At 40.8% G+C, this 23202-nt stretch overlaps 1 protein-coding gene across 3 annotated transcripts; it reads left to right on the forward strand.

Moving 5' to 3' along the window:
- Positions 1-226: 226 nt before the first annotated feature.
- Positions 227-21677, forward strand: MMRN2 (multimerin 2). 3 transcript variants are annotated; one of them, XM_033066713.1, is made up of 7 exons: positions 227-803; positions 10667-10789; positions 11066-11172; positions 13155-13220; positions 14245-14418; positions 15462-17366; positions 18372-21677. In XM_033066713.1, exons 1-7 carry the CDS (start codon positions 523-525, stop codon positions 18758-18760), a joined length of 3045 nt encoding a protein of 1014 aa, XP_032922604.1. In that variant the 5' UTR covers positions 227-522; the 3' UTR covers positions 18761-21677. The 3 variants fall into 3 exon arrangements, with proteins under 3 accessions (XP_032922604.1, XP_032922605.1, XP_032922606.1); XM_033066714.1 differs by lacking the exon at positions 14245-14418; XM_033066715.1 differs by lacking the exons at positions 13155-13220; positions 14245-14418.
- Positions 21678-23202: the final 1525 nt, after the last annotated feature.

Here is a 23202-nt window from a genome sequence, read left to right on the forward strand (position 1 = left end):
GAGCCTTTAAATTGTAGAAAAAGCTTCCATGTGCAGCACTGGACCAGGCAGGTCTGTGACATTTTCTGGTAGTGTAATGAGAGTCTGGTAGAGCACTCAGTATTTTCTTTCCTTTCTTTTCTCTTCCTTTCCTTTAAGCTAACATCCTTTTCCTGTGCCTGAGGGAGAAGGCAGTTGATAAAAGCCGAGTTCCTGTTCACAGATAAGTTTAGAAGGCAGGCAAGCTCAGAAGTTCCTTGAATAAGCTATATTCCTACCACCTTTTTTTGCCCCCTGTCAGAGACGTCTGAGCCCCACACAGGAACCAGGCTCACATTGTTCAACAGCCACGGACGTTTCCACAGCAGCTGGGAGGGCCGAGAGCTCTTTCCGCTCTTTGTTACAATTTTTTTTTATTTTTTTCCTTCCTTCTTCCAACTTTCCAGTTAAAGAATATTGCTGGGGCGTTTCTGAGGTAATTCAGGCTCAGCTTCAGAGAAAAGAACAAGAGGCAGGTGTAAGTGGGGGGGGAAGAAGCCCAGGATGCTGGTGCAGCTTTTGCTGGTCTGCAGTACAGTAGGACTGGCAAAGCTGGGGGGACGCGCAGCCCATCATGGGTATCGTGATGGCTCCGTGCACAGCTTACAGCCACGAGCTCATGAGACCTCTGCACACCCCCAGAGACCTCCTCTGCCACGCCAAGGAGGTTCCTGGGAGGCAGAAAGGCTCAGGGAGGATACTCAAGATTACCCTTCAGGTGTGATCTCCTCACATCAGGAAGACAGAGGGGATTTTGAAGCTGCGAGCCCACAGCCCCGAAATGGGTAAGTACCCCAACATGTCTTCTTACACATAGTGAGAGGGCAACCCTCTCTGATACTTTTATATTCTGCTGATACAGGACTGTTTTCATTAGAAACTTCTCATTAAAAGACATTAGATTTTAGGGGCCAATATATATATGCCAATCTATACATATACACATATATACATATATATATATATAATCTATATAAACCACCAAGAGTGGTTTAAATGCTTTAACTGCACAAATACTGCATTGTCTATGTAGGATGGAACCAGTTGTTTGCTTAATCTGAGACAGCAGGATGGGGTTAAGGGTGTGCACACACCTGGCAGAGGTGAAGCCTCCCATTTCTGCCATAAACCAAAACACTACCTCTGGCAAAGCAGAACTAGAGGATGTTAATTCACTGACTGTTTCTTATCATAAACCAATGCTGACTATTTCTGCTGAGCATGGCAAACTTTGCCCATTAGCAAAATGTGCTTGTCTGCAGGCTTGGGCCTTGGAAATGCAGAAAGAGAATGGCAGGATGTTAGCAAAGAAAAAAAAAGTACTGACTAGTAAATATAACAAAGTAAGGAATAATGAATAAACATGAAAATTACTGCAAATTTCACACCCCCACCCCCTGGCAAATGTTTTCATGCCAGCAAAATGCTTTTCAGGGTAATCTGTAGCAGAAGAGTAGCCATTCTGAGAATAAAAGGCATGCACTTCACTGGAAATATTCCCAAACCCTATGATTTGTGTAAGTTTTACAGGGCATGTAAGTAGGTCTCTAAATGTTTAAAATAGATGAAAACCAAGCAGGACAGTGAATGAATCTTTTATAACTTGATGGATGGGTACAGCAGAGCCCTGTTCAGGAGAGCTGAAACAGCAGCACACTGAGTGCTGTTCACAGCTCAGTGCTTTAGGATGCCCTGGTATTTTTCCCTTTAAATACTCTTGAGGAAAGGAAAAAAGTGAGATGGAAAGAGACCATAAAACCTTGCTCATGTCATGTTTCCCTTTCATGCAAAATGGAGTATGCAATCCTGTTTCTAATCTTATTTACACGCAAAATTAAGGCCTTCCTTCTGCATGTAACATGGTGAATGTATGAAAACCTTGCTGTCTTTCACACTACATCTCCCCACAAATCTGTACCTCCTGCTAAAGCCCTGAGGCACTTCCTAAAGCCTGCAAGGCTTCCTGATGGGTAGTGTTTGATAATGACAATGACTTCTCTGTTAATCAACCAGCTCCAGGTTAATGCAGCTCAGACTCTGTCAAAGGAAGGAAACAAGGCCCAAGGGGTACTCTGGGCTTCCAAGTTACACTGCAAGGTGGTAATCATTTGACTGCTGGTTGAAATGCTGAGAACATTCTGAGAACTCCCAGTACTGTGAAAATTCAATGCTGTAAAAAGGGCAGCATTACAGGTCAGCAAGACACTGTAATACACTTCCTTAATCAGGATTTCTTCCTTGGGTTCTGTTCAGCACCAGCTTGTCTAATTCAGCTCAATACCAGCTATGACTCATCCTAATTTCCTCCCAAGGAGAGAAATACTTCCTTCTTTTATGGAGATAGTTGCATAATGAGTCAAATCATAACATTCTTCCCAATTACAAAGCTTTGTGGATGACTACATATAATCCAGATCTAGCCTGGTATTTTTTGTAAGGTATTTTTTGTTTTCTAGAGCTGTCACACAGCACACACAAGGTCAGGCAGCTGCTAAGCCTTACAAAAGAAATTTGAGACTTTGAGAGGAATTATATCTAAAAGTAAAGAGAGAGAGGATGAATAAGAACGGACAAAACAATTCTTCTTGTAACCACACTCCAAATTCTAAAATGGTTGAAGCATACACCTTCAGAGCATAAAGCCCTTGTGTGCCTGTCAGCTGCTGTGGCTGCAGTACCCTGCTATGCACAGACAAGATGTTGTCATGAATCTGGCATTTCCTCCCTACAAGCGTGACACATTCCCTGGAAAAAAAAAAAATAGAAAAGAGCTTCATATCTCTCAAGAGGAGAACAAGAAGAAAAGCATCAGGAGTTAAATAGGAATTGAGAGATAAAGGGAGACAAAGACATGCCATAAAAGTGTGACAGACATGCCAAAAAAGCCCAGGATGGTGGAGAATAGTTTTCTACCAAAATCATGTCTTATATCTACTTTGCTTTTGAAATAAGAAAATATTTTTTTTTTTCCGCAGAACTAGGAAACAAACAAAGTCTATTGGTCTTTGTGACAATGCTGAGATACTCATTATTTAAAAAAAAAAAAAAGCAAGTGTTTTATTCAACTGCTTCTTATCTTCCCCTTGTATTAGGAATAGTGGTAGTCACAAAATATTCTTATATTTAAAAAAATGTAGAGTATAATTTTTCATATTGCAGTTATTTGAATAACTGAGATCATCCTGACCATGTAGTGCAAGGTATTAGTCAGAATCCTCTGGTTTCTGTTTCAACATGTGAGATGAAATGGCTCCTTAGATCCCAGTCAAATGCTTGGATATGTTATTTTGCTAATTCTACTAAGAATAACAAGATTTTTTCATGTAAGTGTTTTAAAATATAAATCAGTAAGAAGTTACTGGCCTTTAGATGAAGAACTAGGTAATAGTTTAGTATTTCAGCTGTTGCTTGTATCTGAACAAATAGAAGAAACTCTGCACATTCAAGTGGACAAGTGTCCATATGTTTACAAAATGAAAACTATCAAAAGAAGCCAACTTTCCAAAGAAAATAAACTTGTATACTGCTTTTCTCCCCAGTAGCTGTATCTCATATGACCTGACTGGTTTGACTTCAGCTATTTTATTCTACTGAGGTAAATGGATCCACATGTACCCCAAACTTTCAGCAGAATTAGAAAGGGAAATTAAGAGACCTGTACATCAGGAGCAGTCAGGCTCACAACTCAGATTTCAAGCACTTAGTGCTGTATTTCATTAAAGAAACCAAGACAAATGAAGCATGCAAAAGGCACATGCAAAGCCCAAAGCTGCCTGTACCCTCAGTTAGCCTGACCTGTCTGTCAAGTAAACCAGATCACTTAAGCATTCCAGGCTAAAAATAATCTCAGGAAAAAGCAGAGGTTATTTTTAACCTTCCCCCTCAGTAACCACACTGACAGAGCCAGTCCCCAGGTGGATGGCTCACCCTGTAAGGGAGAAATGGACGGTGGTGCCGGAATGGGAAGGAGCACAGCAACTACAGCAGGCATCCCCATCTATCCAAAGTCTCACAGAACTTCTGTTTCCAGAAATGTAATCATTGCCAAGTGGCCCCTGTTCTGGTTTTGCCCTGCAGCTGGGTAGGTGGTTCATTTTTCCTTCTTTCTTTTTAATGTGCAAACAGACAGTGTCATCTCCTGGGATTTTTTTTTACAACATACCTGAGAGAACTGGAAAAACAAAATGAAAAAGTTCCCAAACTCCACCATCTGATCTATTAAACAGGAAAGGCAGGAATCTTCAGCTTAAGCAAAACCTTAATTTCATTAATATATTTTCAGTTTTGGACACACAATTCTGTGAAGCCACCCTTGATTAGAGGAAGGTTTCTGGTGTGCTATCTCTGAAACACTCACCTCTTCCTCTCATTCCACATCAAGGAGCCACAAAGAATCAGGCCTGTTCTCATGACTACCCAGTGTGTCAAAACATGTAACTATCCCCCCAAGTGTACACAAGCAGAGAAAACCCAAATGACTTATTCTAAGGAGAGTCCACTTTCAATCTTAATAGCTTATTATTTTTTGTCTGCTTTTACAGGAAGAATCCATTAATTTAATTAAGACCAGTTGCACAGTGACTCATCTATTTTTTCAAACCAAGGCAGGGGCTTTTGCAGGAAGCTTATGGGACACTGAAATTTCCCACCAAAGGGGCACAGAACATATGCTTAAATGAAAATAGTTTGGATGAAGTGCAGCTAAAAGTGATCTTCAGCCCCCAACATCCTGCAAAGCAGTGGAACAGCCAGAGTGCTCAACAATAGCTTTTGCAGTGCCAAGTGCACCAACAGAAGCAATGATTTCCTATCAAAGTTAGGCACTTGGCTCCTTTCAGGACTTCAGGAAATTCTCCAATATTTGGCTGTCATTGGGCAGCTCAGCTGCAGGTGGAATAGCTCCCCATTAGCCTGCTTGATGCAAATGACACAGGAATGGATAGCAGGAGCTACTGAACCCTCTGTGCCCATGGGATTGATTTATTTCACAGCTCATTACTGCAATTAATTTCTTCAGCAGATAGCAAGGGAGCTCCTGTTTCAGCATAGTTGCAGAACCACCATCAGCACTGTCCCCACCTGGACCCAACATTTTCCTGCCTGTGTGGGTCAGTGCCCCATGAACAAGTGACCAGTGGGCAGCCCTGAACGAATCTCCCCTTGTGTCCCAAACACAATCAGGGCAAAACCTTGTTGCACTCTGTCTGCACCCTGAGCACAGGAAGCTTGGTTTCCCAAGTTTTCACTCCCTGACATCAAAACAGGTGTGCCAAAGGGTGGCCACTGGCTGGAATTCCTGCTTCCAGATGAGGTCTGACAAAAGAATGATCAGTCTGCAGGAATCAAAGGATAAAATCCAAGTGTAAGCTGCCCTCTCAATGGGCTGTAGAACTTCCATTGCAGAGGGGAACAGAAATCAGGTAATGGCTGTGGATGCTCTTGAAGAGGAAAAACCTCTTGCATTTTCTTCTCTGAAATAGTTTGTACAACAGTGGGACTTGGCTCAAAACCAGCTCCCAGTCAAGCCTGCTGTTTCTTGAACTCTTGCTCCCAGTTCAGGACTGCATTTGCTCTCAAGTCTTCCCTGCAGTATGATCCTGCAGGACAGGACTATCCCAGCTGATAACACCTGGAACTGCTGGAATACACCTTGCATTCAACCTGGGTTACTCAGGGTTCTGGAAGATTTTCAGCACTGCATGGAAACCCACATTTTGAAACTACCACTGCCACTCTTTTCAGTCCAGTTCGTCAAGGTGAACTGCAAATCAATCTGCTTTTACCATAGTGAAAACAAGGGTGTTTCATGGGATGAGACACAGGAAGATCCCAGACCCTGCCTAGAGGGAGTTCTACTCCCCTTGGGAGTTTTCCTGAGGGAAAGATGGAGAAATATGAGAGTTTCTGCTGTCTGTAATATAAGGCTGCTGGCTGCCTGGGAAGAGCTGGAGAATTCACTGACAGACCACCAGGCATTACTTGTCTGCTAATTAAAAACCCCATGCACACCAAGCTGCTTTGGGGAGCCAGCGCCTTTCCCAGCAGCTTAACACTTCCTGTATTCCATGAAAAAGAAAAAGATATATCTCAATACTGATATGCACAGTCTTAGTTTAGATTAATTTAAATGTGGTACTTCATCTCCGTTTCACTGAGGCTGCTTCTTCTTTTCAGTGAGAAATTTGCACTGAGGGAAAAACCAACCACAGCTAAAGCCTCATTCTTATATTCTTCTTCAATTGGTATAAGTCAAAAGTAATTCTGTACAGTGGAAAATCACTTGTTTAAACTGAAATAACAGTCTTCTACTACCTTTCTGTAGCACACTAAGCAGGAATTATTGCTTATCTAGTGCCTTTTGTGCTGCATAGGAAAATGGTACAGTCTTGAAAAGTTTTGCACACTGTGAGTAGTAGACACAGGCATGGCTAGGCAGGAGTTTTCAAAGTAATTATAGGCACTGGGATCCTTGAGAATAGAAACCTGAGGAAACTGCTGAAGGACAACTAAGTTGGACCAGCACAGCCAAAAGAATAACAAAACTTATAAAAAACATGCAACATCCTGAATTACTGAAGGTTTTGCTCAGGCAAAAATTCCACTGACCTAGGAAACATCTAAAATTTTGCACTTGAAGTGCCAGTCAAGAGAGCAAAGAGAACCAAAGTATGTCAGTCCCTGACTGAGCTGGGGAGCATTACTCACACTTACTCACGCTGTAATTGCCTGTATGAAGGAAAGACACTGCCCCATATTCATCTGAGCACAGTCAATTACTGCAGAGCAGCCATCTAACCTTTTCTCCTGGTTCTGTGGGTTTTATTTTGTTTCCTGTGATATAAGGTGGCCCAGACAAATCCTAGAATCAGAGAAAGAACTGCCCCCATTTTGCTATGTTTCAGTAAAGCAGAACCAGATCTGATGCAAGAAGAAAATAATTTTAGTATCAGTTTCTAAACATCTGAAAGTTTGATATAAAAAGAGCTTGAGCTAACCTATATTTGCTGAATCTTATTTAAATACAGAATGCTTTGTCATCAGATATATTTAACCTCAGACATAAGAATACAGTTGCCTCAGAATTAGGCACAAGTGAATAGATGCATGTGAAGATTCTATTTAATAAGATTAATTTATAATTAGAATGAAGTCTAGGGAGAAAAACCAAGAAAACCACAGTCTAGCAAAGAAAATTACTAAACCACTTTTTCCTGGTTTATAAAAAAGGGATAAATTTCTGTGGTTTGTGAACCAGGAAAAGCTGCTGAACAAATGGAATGTATGCAGCCCTGAGTTTCTGAGGGTCCTCTCAAGCACTGCTCTAACCTGCAGCACTGTGATAAACATTACTGTTCACCAGGGAAGGCTTTTCTGCTCTCCTCACATGAGCGGCTTCTCTGTACGCTCTCTCCCCCCAGCAGCAGAAGCTTGCAGCAAAGGACACTGTATTAAAGAGTATAAAAGCAGAGGGTGTTAAGTTGGTTACATATTCAGTGAATGAGGAGACTTAGTTACAAAGAGGAGAAAAAAAGCAGCAGCAGAACACAGAGCTGCTGTGTTCCAGAAACCAGCTCAAATAAGAAAGTGCTATTTGTGAAGGAGCAGCTCTTTGAAATTTCACAGCCTGATTCAGAGTCTTTGGTGCCAGAGAAGTCCTGCTTGCCTCACTGAAGTTTAGATCAAGCCCTTCTAAGTCTTTTACATTGTTGCACTTAACATTGAAGAACGACATATTTTCCTTCAAGGTTAAACCCGTTAAGGAGTATTTTTAGTTACAGATAGCAAAGTTTCTCTAAAGGAAGTATTTTACCAGTTGTAAAAAAAATACTGCAATAGAAGTATTTGGGCACATGTATCTATTTGGCAGCTCATTACAGGCTTTATCTACTTATTTGCGGAAAGAATAAACTTTGATAAGTTTTATAGAACTCAAAACCTCTCAAAGTTTTTGTGCTTAAAACAAAAACATGGTTTTACATAGCCCTTCAGCTCCACAAGTAAACATTTAAGATCAAGAGAGAGAGAACAAGTAAAATATAGTAAAGAAAACTGGACATGAAGAACTGTGACCAGTATTAAAAGAAGTTTTGATTCAGAGTCCATCATATTCCTCCCTTTTTTTCCCCCTCATACTATTCATTCAGTAGAATACTAGTAACAGTCCAAAGCAGGCATCAAGTCGGGATCAACCACTGACTGAATTTCTGATACAACATAACCCCTTTCTACGAGTGGGAAGCCCACCAGGTACCTCCAACACATTAGCATGTTTTGAAAAGGAATCCTTGTGTTTCCTGTTCCTGTGCACAGCCACCTGTGCAATACAGCAAAAGCACTCACAGTCCCACTGTGCCTCATTCTTGCTCACACAGGCTGATGCATGTGCACATTTGGCTTTGCTCTATGTGGCTGACATGACTTCAAGGACTTGTTAGGAAGGACCTGCATATGGTGGGAAAAAAAGAAACCAGCCCAGATGATGATTCACTGGGTGTGGATTGTTTTCATTAGGAAAGAACAAAGCCCTGAAGCCAAAGAATGCTGTTTTAAAAGGAGGTTTCCACACTGAATGCAGACTCCTGCCTGGATCTGGCAGGCATCCTGCTGGCAGAGGCAGGGATCCTGCACCTAGCAACACCAGTGAGCTCCAGCAACAGTGTCTGGGTACTTCATCTCCCCTGGAAAAAGGATTTGAGGGAGAAAGCCTCTCCCAGCTATGCTTTGCCAAGCACATGAGAGAAGACAGCCCAAAACAAGGTCCCTGTTTCAGTTATTTAACTGACACCAATTACCAGAAAAGTGCCACAGAAGCCCAGAGACTTAGGCACAGCTCGCAGGCAGATGTCACCAGAGGATGTGTGCTGGTCTGCTGGATTTTACTGAGTGGTTTTACACTCTGACACAAGCTGAGTGTTTCACTTTGGAAGAGTAATACTTCAATAAAAAAATGAGGATTTGTCTTCTAGTTCAGTCCTGTAAGAACCATGACTCCCATTGGTCATAGGCCCAAAATTTCCCCCAGTCACTTGCAGAGGCCTTAAAGCCACAGCTCAAACAAGTTGTTTTGGCTGGAAATCACAACAAAGGCAGCAGTCTCCTTTCCTGTCCTGCTTTCCCAGCGCTGCAGGCTTTGCCAGATTCCTGCCCTTGCCTCTAACAGATGAAGAGTTTTGCTTGCATGAGTACTTGCTGAAATCTCAATCACATTTTCTTTAAGAAACAGGGGAGCAAAACAGGCTATGGCCCAAGCAAGCCTAGTGAACTGTTCCCAGCCAGCTCAGGCTGTCTGCCCTTCCATCCTGGTATTTTCAGCTTCCTCCCCTTCTCCTTGCTCCTGCAGTGCCAGCTTCTGCTTTTGTACAGGACTTGGTTCCCCATTGTTTCACCAATTCCCTCAGAGGGGCAAACTTTTTCCATATATGCTGATAGTCAGAGACTTGGTTCCTGTATTCCCAGTTAAAAATATACTGCCTAAAGTTCAGCTGTTTCCATTATGGTTATTACTCGTCACTTCCTGCCACTTCTGGTCTTGGATTTAACCATCAAACTTCAGCCAACACTCCACTGCCAAGCCTTGACTTTAAAGGAAGAGGCTCATCTACACTCTGGGATTAACAGCTACCTATGCAATTCTGACTTGGAAAATTAATCAGACTACGAAAACTCACTTGTCCTTGCAGATTCTCTGCTGCTTAATGTGTAACTCTGAAACTTCATATTAGCTGTTAGTAAGTTCCCTTCACAGGGTTGTTAGACAGAGCAATCCCTTTCCAGCTAGAGAATCAAGGACAACCCAAAAAGCAGAAACAACGGGGCCAATCCAGGGGCTGGGATTTCATAGCATGGGGCTGTGGTTGGACAATTGACCCAATGTGTGGATGAATCAAAACTTATAAAAGTGCAAAAACCCCTCACCAGGATCCATCTTGGATTTGACTTGGGTGTAGCCCCAAACAGGTTCTTGCACTGCCCAAAGTGCATCCTTTCAATAAATAACTATTTTATTCCTTTTGCTCTGTTTAGTCTCTGTTCAGTCTTTGGACCTCTGGAAAGAACAGCCTTTTTCCAGGCATCAGAAGCATAAATCTGAAACAACCCTTTCCCCCCAATATTATTTTCCTGCAGGTGATGGGAGAAATTATTTTGAAGATAGCCTATTTAATAAAATCCAATCACTTACTATATTATATTGAAGTAATACTTAGGAAGATATTATTAATGGAGTTAATGTCAGATTAAGCTTTCAGAAGCAGTCTGCCTCAACCTGATGAGTCAGTCATTAGGCATCTGAAATGGCAATATGCCTAGAAAGACAATTTGACATTTAAAGTGACATTAACCCACAGGTTATCATGGGTTGGAAATTTCTCCTGCAAAATGAAAGGACTGGAAATGGAACTAATGCATCAAAGTTCAGACAATCAGCCCTTTTGTAACAAACTCAGATAAACATCTCGAATGAAAACAAATGAATTGGGAGTGGAGGGAGAAGGTAGGAAGCATTTTCCACTTTCCTCATCATACAGCTGGGAAAAAATACAAAAGTAAAAATAAAGGCCCTTCTGCATCTCACTTTTTCTTGGCACTGTTACAGGCAGAGACGTAGAGAGCTACTTCAAACTCTTTTCCCATGGTTTTTTTCCACTAGGAACTGGTGTTCGTTCACGCAGTCCCGGCTGGTCACATACATAGAAGCCTGCATGAAGGAGAAGTACATTGTGAACTCCCAACAGCCCTGCCCAAACGGAGCCCCAGACTGCCAGAGGATCATGTAAGTGTCCTAAATAAAACCAGTGAAGAAAACAGAATTTCCTCTGAAGTACCTAAAGGATGTTTTCAACAGTACTGAAGCCTCATCATTATTTCTAGGGGAGTTTTAAACAAATTTCTATCTTCCTTGGTATCTGCAACATTTTGAAGGAATGTGTTTAATAATAAAACACTCTCTACACCTCATCAGAATACTACAGAAGTTCAGGATCAGTTCAAACTTGATTGCAAAGGACTCTATTACAATAAATCTAATGCCCAGACCCTTCCTCCCCAGGTACAGGACAGCTCTGAAGCCAGTCTACCAAGTGAAACAGAAGGTTTTGAAATCTTTGCAGTGGAAATGCTGCCCTGGATTTCTTGGCAAGGACTGTGAACAGCGTGGTAAGCAAAGCTGGAGAACAAGTATAGGAATGAATGAATAAATGCCAGGCACAATGGCAAGAAATTAATTTGCTAATTTTTTTCCTTTTTTTCAGAATTGGTGCCTTGTTTTTTTCAGTCTGCTATGTCCCAAATCACTGATACTTTGAGACAAGAGCAGTTGTAATTAGCTGCAATAAATACTTAAATAGCATTAGCTACTTATTCTTCTGTTAATAGCACCTTTGTAATCTTTACACATGGAGAAAGGTATTCATTTGCTGGAAAGCCTGTCAGATGTCCATCTTAAACAAGTCCATCTAGGAATGCCTAATTATAGGTAGAAACTGGTGACATCAGAAAGAAACACTAGTATGTGAAATGCCCCTATGATCAGTTCACAGGATGAAATCATCTGGCTTGGAAAGCACAAAGTGTCCACTTCAGAGGAGAGGGCAGCCTTCACTCTGCATTGCTGCTCCTCTCTGCTTACCCTGGCTGCAAAGGCACTGGCTCCTGGAGCAGGGAGCAGCTCCACAGCACAGGCAGGAACAGTGCCTAGGCTGTAACCTCCATGGAAGCTCCAGGAACAGCCTTTAGGGTGAACTACTGTAATCCACTGCACTGTTGAATAAAGCAGTGGGGGCAGCAGGTTGAGGGAGGGGATTTTGCCTCTCTACTCCGTCCTCCTGAGACTCCACCTGGAGTCTTGCATCCAGCTCTGGGCTCCCCACCTTCAGGACATGGAGTCCTGAAGTGTTGGAGAGATCCAGGAGTACCTCCATGGAGGCAGGCTGAGAGAGCTGGGTCTGCTCAGCCTGGGGAAGAAAAGGCTCCAAGGAGACCTCAGAGCACCCTTCAGTACCTAATGGGGCTACAAGAGAGACGGAGAGGGACTTTTCACAAGGGCGTGAAGTGGTAAGACCAGGGAAAATGGCTTCAAACTGAAATAGGGCAGGTTCAGATTAGGTATGAGGAAGAAACACTTTACTGTGAGGGTGGTGAGGCACTGGAGCAGGTCTCGCAGAGAAGTTGTGGGTGCCCCATCTTTGGAAGCATTCAAGGCCATGTTGGATGGGTCTCTGAGCAGCCTGGGATAGTGGAAGGTTCCTTGCCATGGTGAGGGGGTGGCAACTACGTGTTTTTTAAAGCCCCTTCCTACCCAAACCATTCTATGATTCTATGATCTGTGCAACTGCTAATAAAGAGAGAGGGGAGAGAGTGTGGTTTAAAAACTGAATGGGTTTAAAAATTAGACTGGCAGGATTTAGCAAATAATACTCAACAAGCAGAATTTAAACAGATTCAAGAATTTAAATGGAATTAAGGGAATTTAAATGGATAAAAGGTAATTCTCTCTAGCAATTAAGGCAACAAAAAAAAAAAAAAAAAGGCAAACACATGTCTGAAATTGTTTCCACAATCTACGTCTAACTCACCTACAGACTCCACAAATAAAAATCTCTGTAGGTTTAGCTTTTCTTCACATACAGCTTTCACTTGTGGGTTGATCTCTAGGTGGTGAACTTCACATAAAATGTTGGAAAGATATTACCAAATGCAGTGCAACTATTTTAGTCTCTATTGTTACACCATTGACCAAAACCAACTCCTCCATCATTATCTCCTCATTTGTACTGCTACACTGTTGCTGCCACCAGAATGTTCACGTAACTGTGGAATAAGGAAGAGGAATTTGCAGATCTGTAGATGGGACTCCCAGAAAAGAAAAAAGCCCCACGTATTTGCAATAGACTAATTTCTGATGAGCAGTAATTTGGCATGAGTTAAAAATCCCCACGCTATACTGCACAGCACTGCCATGTATGCAATGTTGTTTGCCAGTGCAAGGAAAGTAAGCTCTCCAGAGAAGGTGTTCTTTCCCCAGGAAGCCTATCTCCACACCAGTTACACAACACATGAAATTCCTGTGTGGTCTTGCTAAACTGTAGTAGTTTGTGCATCTAAAACTTTTTCACAGCTGTATCCTACCTCAATTGCAGATCCTAATTTTATTCTGGTGCCAGGAACTGAAACTGAAGGACGAGAAGAAGAGTTCTCAAACCACAGTATGTGCTTGAAGTTATTTTGCTTGTCATCCTTTTACCTCTCAGCCACTAATCAGAAAAAAACCCACAAAAACGCTGTAATTTTAAAGTGATAAACTATGGACAATTTCTCAGTGAAAGCGTTCTCTGGGGAAGCTTTGAAATAATACATTTATTGACATAAATGCTATAACACTCTGTGAATACTCACAACAAAGCATCCCGAAGTTTCAAAACTATCTGGTCATCAGTGAATAGCAGCTGGTGCAGAGCCTTAGCCCTTTCAGTGGCATGGATGTTACCCCCTTGCTCTGCAAAGTAGGTGCACAGGACAGCACACCATGCTCACAAATCTATTAGAAAAACAACCCACGGAAAATGCTATTTTAGAACGGCCCCTCAGTAGCTCTGAAATTACAATTACAAGTTACCATAGATTTGTATCTCAGGCACTCCACAGTGCAAGTACCAAGAAGGATCTTCTCTCACCACATGGGAAATGGTGTGGCTTGCAGTGTTATTAAGTGCCTTTCAGCAATTAGCTTCAGGGAAGTATTGCACACCTTGAAATCTACAGCTCAAATTTGCAAGCATTTATTTAGAAAAACATCAGCTAAAGGGCCCCTCGATGAGTCAGCTCTGACACATTCCTGATTCCTCTTCGGAATGTCTCAATTGCTCTTTCATCACCTCCTTTCATTATAGGTTGTTAAATCTTGCCATAATTTCAGCCAATGGCTTGAAGAGTTAGTATTCCAAAATATTTTTTATGGCATGGGGAGATTCTTAACTAAGAGCATTTTATTGCCACCATGGCATTTGTAGCTGAAGTTCTCTGCAAATATTTGAATGTATTAGGTTTCCATCACTACTGAAAAAAATAATTGCAGATGAACTGCAGTTTAAGGTACCAGAAATCAACAGACCACCTAAATGTCAGTGCAAAATTTTCAGAGTGAAAACCAGACAGGTGTTCTCAGAGATCTTGCATGAATACCTGTCACCTGGTCGCTGCATGACTTTGTTTTTCTAATCTTGTGACTAGTGTCAACATCAGTGGATTCAAGAGACATGTTCGAAGTCATTCAAAATCATGAGGCTTTACTGGATGATCTTCAAAGTGATATTCATCAAGCAGCCAGCACCTTAGGTGACTTACAGAGACTAATTGAAAACAACGGTACAAGCATGATGTTAGAAGTGAACCAGAGCAATTCAGGTGAGAGGTCTGGTGCAGAATTATCAGCCCATCATAGGCCCTGTGAAACCACACAGATAAGAAAGAAAACGTGAAAGCAATTATACCCTGATACTTGGTCTGTTGGTTGCTTCTAAAGAGAGAAAAAATGGATGCAATCCCAATGCAAATGAATGAACCAAAGAGTAACTAGAAATGGGAAATGAGAGGAAAGGCGCTGTTCAGAATATGCCTTAATCACAGAATGAAGAGGTTTCTTATATTTAAAATTTGTTAACCTTACTATTCTGCTGCTATGGCTTCTTCTCTTCTTTGGGGATGCGGTGTTTAGATTTGTCCTTTTTCCATACTCACGCTGTATACACTGATGTGTGGAATAGCACACCGGTGTTACATGAACAAATGAAACATTTGAGCCATCTCTGGAACATTCTTTCTGTCCTACACAGAAGTGGGAAAAAAAGAGTTGCTGAATTTAACTTACCATAGTGAGCCACTGGCTTGCAGAAGCATTTTCTAAGGATACAGACTATGGTACTCTTTGAACTTCAAGGCACTCAAGTTTGAATTTTAAACTTAAAAACCGAGCCTCAGTATAATTCTCATATATGACTGCACAGATTTTTCAAGTTATTTACTCTTGACCTGAAATATTCAGCTGTTAAGATGCTGTATAACCTTGTGAAGTTGAAAGCATGAGAAAAAGAACATTATGACACAGTCAAAAAAGGAAGAGCCCACCAACTAAGAACTGTTAAGAAAGTGAACAGTTGTGGCCACTGGAAAAACCACTGGTCCAGGGTTTCAAAAAGCATAGTTTTTAATACATAAATGGGAAAGATAACACATATGCAAGTTATTTTCTGCACACTCATAGATGCCATGTGCTTTACAGTAACCTTGATTTAACACTAAGCTATTTTTGCAATTGTTGAAATTTATCATGAGGTCAGATTCTGGGGAGTAAGACGGCAGCTACTATAGAAAAATGAACTCTTGGGTTATCCTGCCTAGCCTGTGTTGCAAAAGCAGAATTTAATTTTTTTCCCCAACTATTTTAACAGCTCCTCAGGAAAGGCTTCTGCAGCAAGTTTTGTTTCCTCATGTGGAGAATTTTATAAGGAAACATTTTAACCCAATGTGGACAAGCTTCAGCATCAGCTTAGAGAACCTCTCCAACATAGTAAGAAACCTGTCCCGTGATGTGGAAGCCAACAAGAAAAGCATCGAAAGATTCCAAGAGAGCACTGTGCCCAAGAAGGAATTCCAGGAGCTGGGAACTAAATTTGAATCGAAAGTCCAAGAAAACATAGTGAAAGTTGATCAGGTGAAAAGAGATATAGAGAACCAAGTGCAAATGCAGCATGCTAATATGCACTATAATCTCAGCATGATCAAGGCAGATATTGACACAAAACTCAAGAAGCTTCATAAGATACAGCAGTCCCATTTCTTAGCTTTGAACAACAGCATAGCAAACATGAAACAAGAGCAAAACCTTCTTGAAAATAAATTGGAGGCTTTGAAAAAAAATTTAACAGAACTCTCTTTACATCATGGTCCCAAGGATGAAAACAGCCAATTAACCATCAAGCATATGAATGACATTCTGTCAGGGCATGCAAAGCAGCTTAAAGAACTTTACATGGAGTCAGACGTGGCCTTTCAGAATATTGCAGTTTTAGAGAAGTGGTTTAAGGAATTAAAGAAAAACATCTCAAAATACAGGCCAGAAGATTTTACAATAACTTTAGCTGAGAAATCAGTCATTATGGAAGAAAACAACGCAGCAATAGAAAGGCAGATATCAGAGCTCAATTACACCCTCTCAAACCTTCACGAAAACTATTCCGATCTGCTGCGGTACATGGAGGAATGCAATTGCCAGAGAGTATCTACTGACACTGATTTACTGGAGGAAGATCCAAGGAATAGCACTTACTCCCTTGGGGATAGACAGTCAAAGGATATGAAGCACTTGGAGTCAGTTTTCAGGGATTTCTTCAAGAGTGAAATTGAAGAGCTCTCCTCAGCTATTCCGTCCATGCATCTGTCTCTTAACCTCCGTCAAGAAGAGAACAGGCAGCTTCAGTCACAGGTTATGGCTTTTTCAGAAGACATAGGCTTGCTGAAGAAGAAAGATGAAGAAATTCATCGACACATCAAGTATCTCAACAGTTCTTTTAGCTCTCTCTTGAAAGATGCAATGCGGCATGAAGAAGCACTGGAGGCTTTACTGAGACACGAATTTCTGGATGTCTTTTTTGAAGATGATTTTAGCAGCCTAATACCATCAGTATTCCAGCTGCAAGAATCTCTCAGATACTTCTCAGATAAACTGCAAGAACAAAACGTGACTTTAGAATCTCTTACAAGGAGATTTCATCCCTTGAAGAGAGGTCACCAGAATAATCATGATGCTCACATGCCTCCTGAGCACCCCAAGGAGGAAACACAGACCTCCTCTACTCTTCATGAAGTCAGCAGTCGACGCAGCATCACAGAACACATGGAACCTAACTATGAGGCTGCCAAAGATGACTCCTTGGATAGCTCAGCTTATAATGACATCATGACTCTGAAGAATGATATCAAACACCTGAGCCTGGCAATCAAGAGGCATGAATCCAGGGGTGATGCGATTTTCTGCTGCAATCATACAATAGCAAATGCAATTGAGCCACTCAATGTTTCTGTAGAAAGTCTCTCTGCAGATTTAGCAACCGTCAAGCGGAATCTGGAGGAACATCTGGTGACTTTTAAAAAGCTATTTGGAAGTAATGAAGAATCAGGTGCCTCAAATACAAGTGTGGACGTTACAAAGATTCAGTCAATGATGAACAAAAAAGGGAGAAGGCAACAGAAGGGTCACGACAAGCAAAGAGACAAGAAAAGGCCTGAGAAGCACAGAGAAAATACACCAACAATAAGTGGAAGAAATACACTGCAGACAGAACTTGTGGAAAAAGGTGTGTTCTTCTCTTTACTTGCTAATGGGCAGGTCTAGCTTCTTTCTGAGCCCTGCTGCAAGTTCGACTCACAGAGCAGATTAGTATTAGTTACAAGAATTATCAGGTATCTTGTGGGATGCTGGAGGGAGAAATTCTGACTTTACTTACATCTTCCCCCTCCACCAAAAAAAGCAGATTGGTTAAGAACCAAGTTGATATTCTGCTGTATTTTGCTTAAGGCAAATAAAATCACACCCCTTACAGCCGCAAGGAAACTGGCCTTGAAATAATTCAACTTCAGGAGTTCAGAAACGAACAATTTGCTTATAGATGCTCACATTAATGAAGTAGCAGTCTTCTCCTTGGAAGCTGATGTGGAATGCTTCTTTTTCCCTGTTACTTTGTTACTTGACTCTGGAAGGAGCGTACTCAAAGCAACAAATCCTTTTCAAGGCAGACAGATGCATTAAATGAATTGCTGTAATTTGCACAAGTGGGACAGGCAGGACTGACCAGAGAGCACATACTCCCTCTCTTGCAACTAAGCTTCAGAGACAAATTTTCAGCTTATACTTCACTGGGACTGGCCAGTTCCCTCTCCCTGTAAACATGTGAACATAAGCACCTGGCAATTACAACCACCACAATTTAACACTGGCTTCTATGATTGCAGCCCTTGCTATGGAAAAATAACATAGAACAAAAATCAGCCCCTTTAGGCATCTGTGCTGCAAAACTGTAGTTAAGACTGAATAAGCAGAGAACATATTCTTAACTAATTTATTTTTAGGACAGTAAAAAAATGTTATTTTTTTCCCCTTGGGTGGTCCCAGCATTACACTTTTCCAAGAGTCCCAGGGAATAATTTTATCTACTCCAGAGCACATAACCATTTCCAGTGTCTAGTTTTGCAAAGCAGCATACAAAAATCGGGCCTGACAGGGATTCACCTTATCTCCCATGCTTGATGATCCTGGGGAGTGCTCACTCACTGCTAAAATCCTATCCCTCTTTCTTTTTCAGACTCATTGGTGGCATTCCATGTGGGATTCTCAGAAAAAAAGGATAAAGAAAAAACAGTCAGGTTTAATGAAACATACCTCAATTATGGAAACAGCTATTTCTCTGAACACAGCCACTTTAAGGCACCACACAAAGGTGTCTATCTAATTGTCATCTCTGTGGAGTTCAGCTCAGGACCAGCACTGGGACAACTCTCCTTCAGCCGTGGGTACAAAAGAACTCTCTCAAGCAGCCAGAGGAAAACCCCACATGGGAACACCGTGACTTCTTTCACTATTGCAGAAATGGAGAAGGGGGAGACAGTGTGCTTTGAATTGCTGCACGGCTCTGTAGTGAAACGAAGCCCACCTGGGACAACTATGGGTGGATTCTTAATATCTAAAACTTGAGTAGTGACATTCATGTTTTATTAACCTCTTTCAATAGATGCAATGGATGCATTCACTACTGCTTCATCTGTGATGTATTCAATGCTACTGCATGTGTTTAAACATAGCACTACCCTAGGTTTGTCTTCATGCTTCTTTTCTGGAAGTGTTTGGCTTTTGATTAGTTGCTTATGAGCAGCAATGGGATTTTCTTCCAAGTGAAAAGCTAATGGTTTGGACTCCAGATGCATTAGCACACATTCCTAAATCCTTCCAATGTGAGAACTACACATAAATGTTTTGTGGGACTTTCTTCACTTTTAACAAAAATTTCTCCTTTCCCTTGGCAAAAGAGTATCTTCCCATGGCAAATACCCCCATCAGTGGCAAGGATAGGACTGCACACTCTCATATTATGTGGATGGTACCTTAAAACCCAGAAGCCAGGGAGATTTTACCTTTTAGTTCTCTGTACATCACAGATTGTCTTGGATACTTCTGCAACTCACTCCAATGTTTCAGACTGTGCACAACAGGAACACTAGAAGAGATCCATCAAACCCAGTAAAATTCACTCTATTGCCAGTATTTGCAAGCAAGAACCTTGTAAATGGCCCAGTCTTTGTTTCTGGGCCTGTGATATATTTCAGCTACACTGCCAAAATTTAAAGCATTGTTAAGATGAATTACATTTACATTTAGACACTAGGAAAATAACAATATTTTAAAAGTATTGGTGAAAATGCAGTTTACTTCTAAAGTTAATCCTGAGGATTATAATGAATTCAGCCCAGAGTTCAGCATTTAGTAAATACTTTAATACCAAGCAAGCAAAACTAAAACTAAAACTAAAAGGCAAGTTCATTGGCCTGCTATCACTGCTAAATATAAATTTGTAATTAGGGTAAACCAAAGAGTAAAATTTTTGAAAAGTGGAGTGTTTTTTTTTTTTTTTTTTAAATTTCCAAAACTTCAATTGACCATGCCTGGTCAAACTTTTCTTCTGTCAAATAAAACTTCCCGGACTTTCACTTTAAAGAAGTTCAAGTATTGTGGTATTTTTGTCTATCCTAACACCTTACAAAGCAGTATTAAAATGATTATATTGCCAAAATGAAATGCACTTTGAAATTTCCTGTATTTTTGATGAAGATATAAATTCTTATTATGTAAATTGCACCCTTTTAAGGTAGCATTTTTAAACAAATCTACTGTTAAAAATTTTATCCCCACCTACCTGTATTCTAAGCAATAATAAAGTATCATTAATTGTTAAAAACCCCCAACACATCGGTACCAACACACAATGCACTTAAAGCAACAGTTTGACAAGCAGACAATACATATTTTTTGAAATAAAGCTACAAAGTAATTTCAGCTACTTGCTGAAAAGATTGCTCAGACTTGCTGAGGTGTTTTCTCTATCCTGAAAAATCCAGGAAAAGGTGCATTTTTTGTTGTTAGTTATCTCCTCCTGGCCAATGCTGATTTGCACAGGAGATGCCCAGGCCAGGGGTCCCTGTTTTTCTAGCATGGAGCCATGGCTCACACTGTTCTGCTGCAGGCAGCGCAAAGTGCCTGCAAACTCGGTGTCATTTTCTGTCCCATTTTGCTCAAAGTATCTGAAGGAAGAAAGAGAAGAATAAAAATGAAGAGGTGAAATGAAGAAAACCATAAAATCGTAAGATTAGGTTCTTTCAGTACAAAGCCGCCATCCTGGGGTGACTCGGATGGGTTTTTACCAGTGTTCCTCCAATTCCTGACTTTTGTGGTAGCAGCACTCTGCAGAGCCAGACCAAGTGTGCTGCTTAGGTCAGGGCGGTTCAAAGAACACCTCATCTTCCGTACACACCAATTCTGCACCTACCAGCCAAGTTCCACAAATAAGCACTGCTGGGGAATATGGATGTTATTATGGGAGATATCATAGCCATATCTATTTCAAAACACTCTGTTCTTAAAGCTTTGACAGAAAGCCTCATCTGGAACGAAAACCTCTTGGAAATGGGCACAGCAGGTAGTAGAGAGCATTGCAGTTCATCCAGTCAGTCAGGACTTCTACAGGTTTGGTACCCTTCTTCATGCTTACCAGAGTTTACTTTTCTTGAAGAATATGCCAGATGAGTTTAGAGAACACTGACTCCAGAGAGAATAAAATGCTAATTTAAAGATGTTTTTGTATTTAAAGACATCTTCAAATATGTGCTTAAGTTAGCCACCTGCACATACAAAGAAGACACACTTGACTAGAAGACTAATTTTTAGACTATGAGGCAAAAAATTAATGAAAGACAATGGGTTAAATCACTCTGCTGGCTGCATAAGCCAGGAAGACTGACTTCCTTCTCAAGCAACAAGAGAATGATGATTATCTACTGGGTTGTGGTTTTGTTTGTTCAAAGCAATAAACCAGCTTTTTCATCTGCACTACTCCTGCATTTTTTTGGTGGGATGGTTGTTTGGGCTTTTTTATTAGATTAACACAGCCACATCACTATGACTTTTAGCCGAACTAGAGGAATCAATTTAATGAAGACAGTTTAAACTACAGCTATTGGACTTAGGAGAATTTCCAAACATGAAAAAAAAACCTGAAGCTGACTATAGGCACTGGGAAGAGCTGTCTGTAACAGCTTCAGCTTCCCTCACAGCAGACTGACTAATGTGCCTGATGGCCAGGCAGCAAAAGGCACAGAAACCTGTGCTCACTCCAGGATACAGATACATGTCATGTCAGTCTGACACTCATATTTAAAAATAAAAGGTTCCAACAGCTTTTAATACACCCTAGAAACCAGAAAACATCACCACTGCTTCAAGTTTCTGCATTTCCAGATCAAACCACTAAGCTTTTAATAAGGTAGAAAGCTGTGCATCTTAGTGCTGTCATGGAATTATTTTGTTACTGATCTTCAGCTTCATGAATGTTGGTATCTTAAAGTACATTTTAAAATTAAAGTCTCTTAATGTTTTTTTTCTTTTCTTTTCCATTAATAAGACAAATTCCTTACTGTACTTCAAATTCAAGTACCAACTCTGTCATATAAAAACAATTTCACCTTCTATAGATCCAGCAATGCCTGATTCTGCAGATCCATATCAAGCCAGAGCCTTGGAGGTCTCCTCATGGAACAGGCTTAGGAGGTGATCAGCCCACAGCAGTGGTCCTTCCCTGGCTCTGATTCACAGTTGATACTGATCTACTGCATTAGCATCAGTGAGGAAGACAAAAGTGGTGTTCTGGGGAAAGGTGAAGATAAAACTGCAGAAGGAATTAAGGAAATGAATATAATTAAATCCGATCCTTTTGGAATTTAGTGATACTTCCGCTATTTATTTAAAAGCTTGTGATTCAGTTTGCTAACTACTCCATTTGCTTTTTGGTATGCCCACAAAACATCCGTGTGCAGTCTTTACACATGTCACTGGATACAGCTGTTTCACCTGTTAGATACTGATGCAAGCTCATCGGTAACATATTTTATATAGTGGCCAAACCCACACATTCATAAAAGAGAGCATCCTGGTATTTACTACTAGCAGTCAGTTGAATTTATTTTAACATCCCAAAAGTCTCCAATTGATTTCCAAAACTTCCTTTAGGTCACAGCAGCACCCTGTGGCCGTGTCCCAAAACAACACCGAGAGAAAACGCAGTTCATGAAAACACGGACAAAGGTGCGAACACTCCTCCCTCAATTTTCATTATGTCCTCCTGCAAAACTAACATGTAATCCCAGCTTTAAATCCAACCACGACCACTGCAGCCAGTGAAGACATTCCATTCCACGATAGCCACAACCACAGGAAAAAGGTTTACTTTGCCAAGATACTAATTTAAGGAGACCAAATCTTTGTGCAGTCCAATTTCCTGGTATTATGTGTTAGGGAAAGAGAGGTTTGGAACTACACCGCTAATCTTTCCACTGCACTTTCCAGAACTATACTGCAAGAATTTAACACTTGATTGTACAGGGAAAACAAATCAAGGCTTATAATTATAATATATTGGTAACTGTTTTTATGATGTTCAGATATCAAACCTTTCTAGCTACTTTAAAAAATATGTATTTAAATCCAAGATTATTCCTGATTAAATGCAAAAAGAGAACAGAAACTGATCTTTTTTCTTTCTCCTTGTAAACTAAAGGTGAACTCTATGGAGAGTAGAAGCCAACACATTTCAGCAATGAGAAAACAAATTCTGACACTTTATAGTACTCACAGGTGACATATCCCCTGGACTGGTCTTCATTTGCTTGAATCATAAAAACCAGAGTAAATTTAGCAGGATACATAGAAGCACCTGCACATTTTTGCAACAAGCAGCACATACATATGCTAAATTCAAATCTCTTAATTTGGATACTATTACACAAAAAGAACATTGTACACAGAGGGAACAAAAAGCAATTACAAAACTCCCCACCCCTTTATTTTTTCTCTTGTTACCTGATAAGCTT

This window comes from Catharus ustulatus, chromosome 8 (genome assembly GCF_009819885.2).
Source record: "Catharus ustulatus isolate bCatUst1 chromosome 8, bCatUst1.pri.v2, whole genome shotgun sequence".
Classification (NCBI taxonomy): Eukaryota; Metazoa; Chordata; class Aves; order Passeriformes; family Turdidae; genus Catharus; species Catharus ustulatus.

Bases quoted from the DNA above. Each gene is read 5' to 3' on its own strand.
- MMRN2 (XM_033066713.1), top strand. From the start codon at position 523: ATGCTGGTGCAGCTTTTGCTGGTCTGCAGTACAGTAGGACTGGCAAAG. The intron at 804-10,666 runs GTAAGTACCCCA...TTTTTCCACTAG, and splicing joins AGCCCACAGCCCCGAAATGG to GAACTGGTGTTCGTTCACGC. The intron at 17,367-18,371 runs GTGTGTTCTTCT...TTTCTTTTTCAG, and splicing joins GACAGAACTTGTGGAAAAAG to ACTCATTGGTGGCATTCCAT.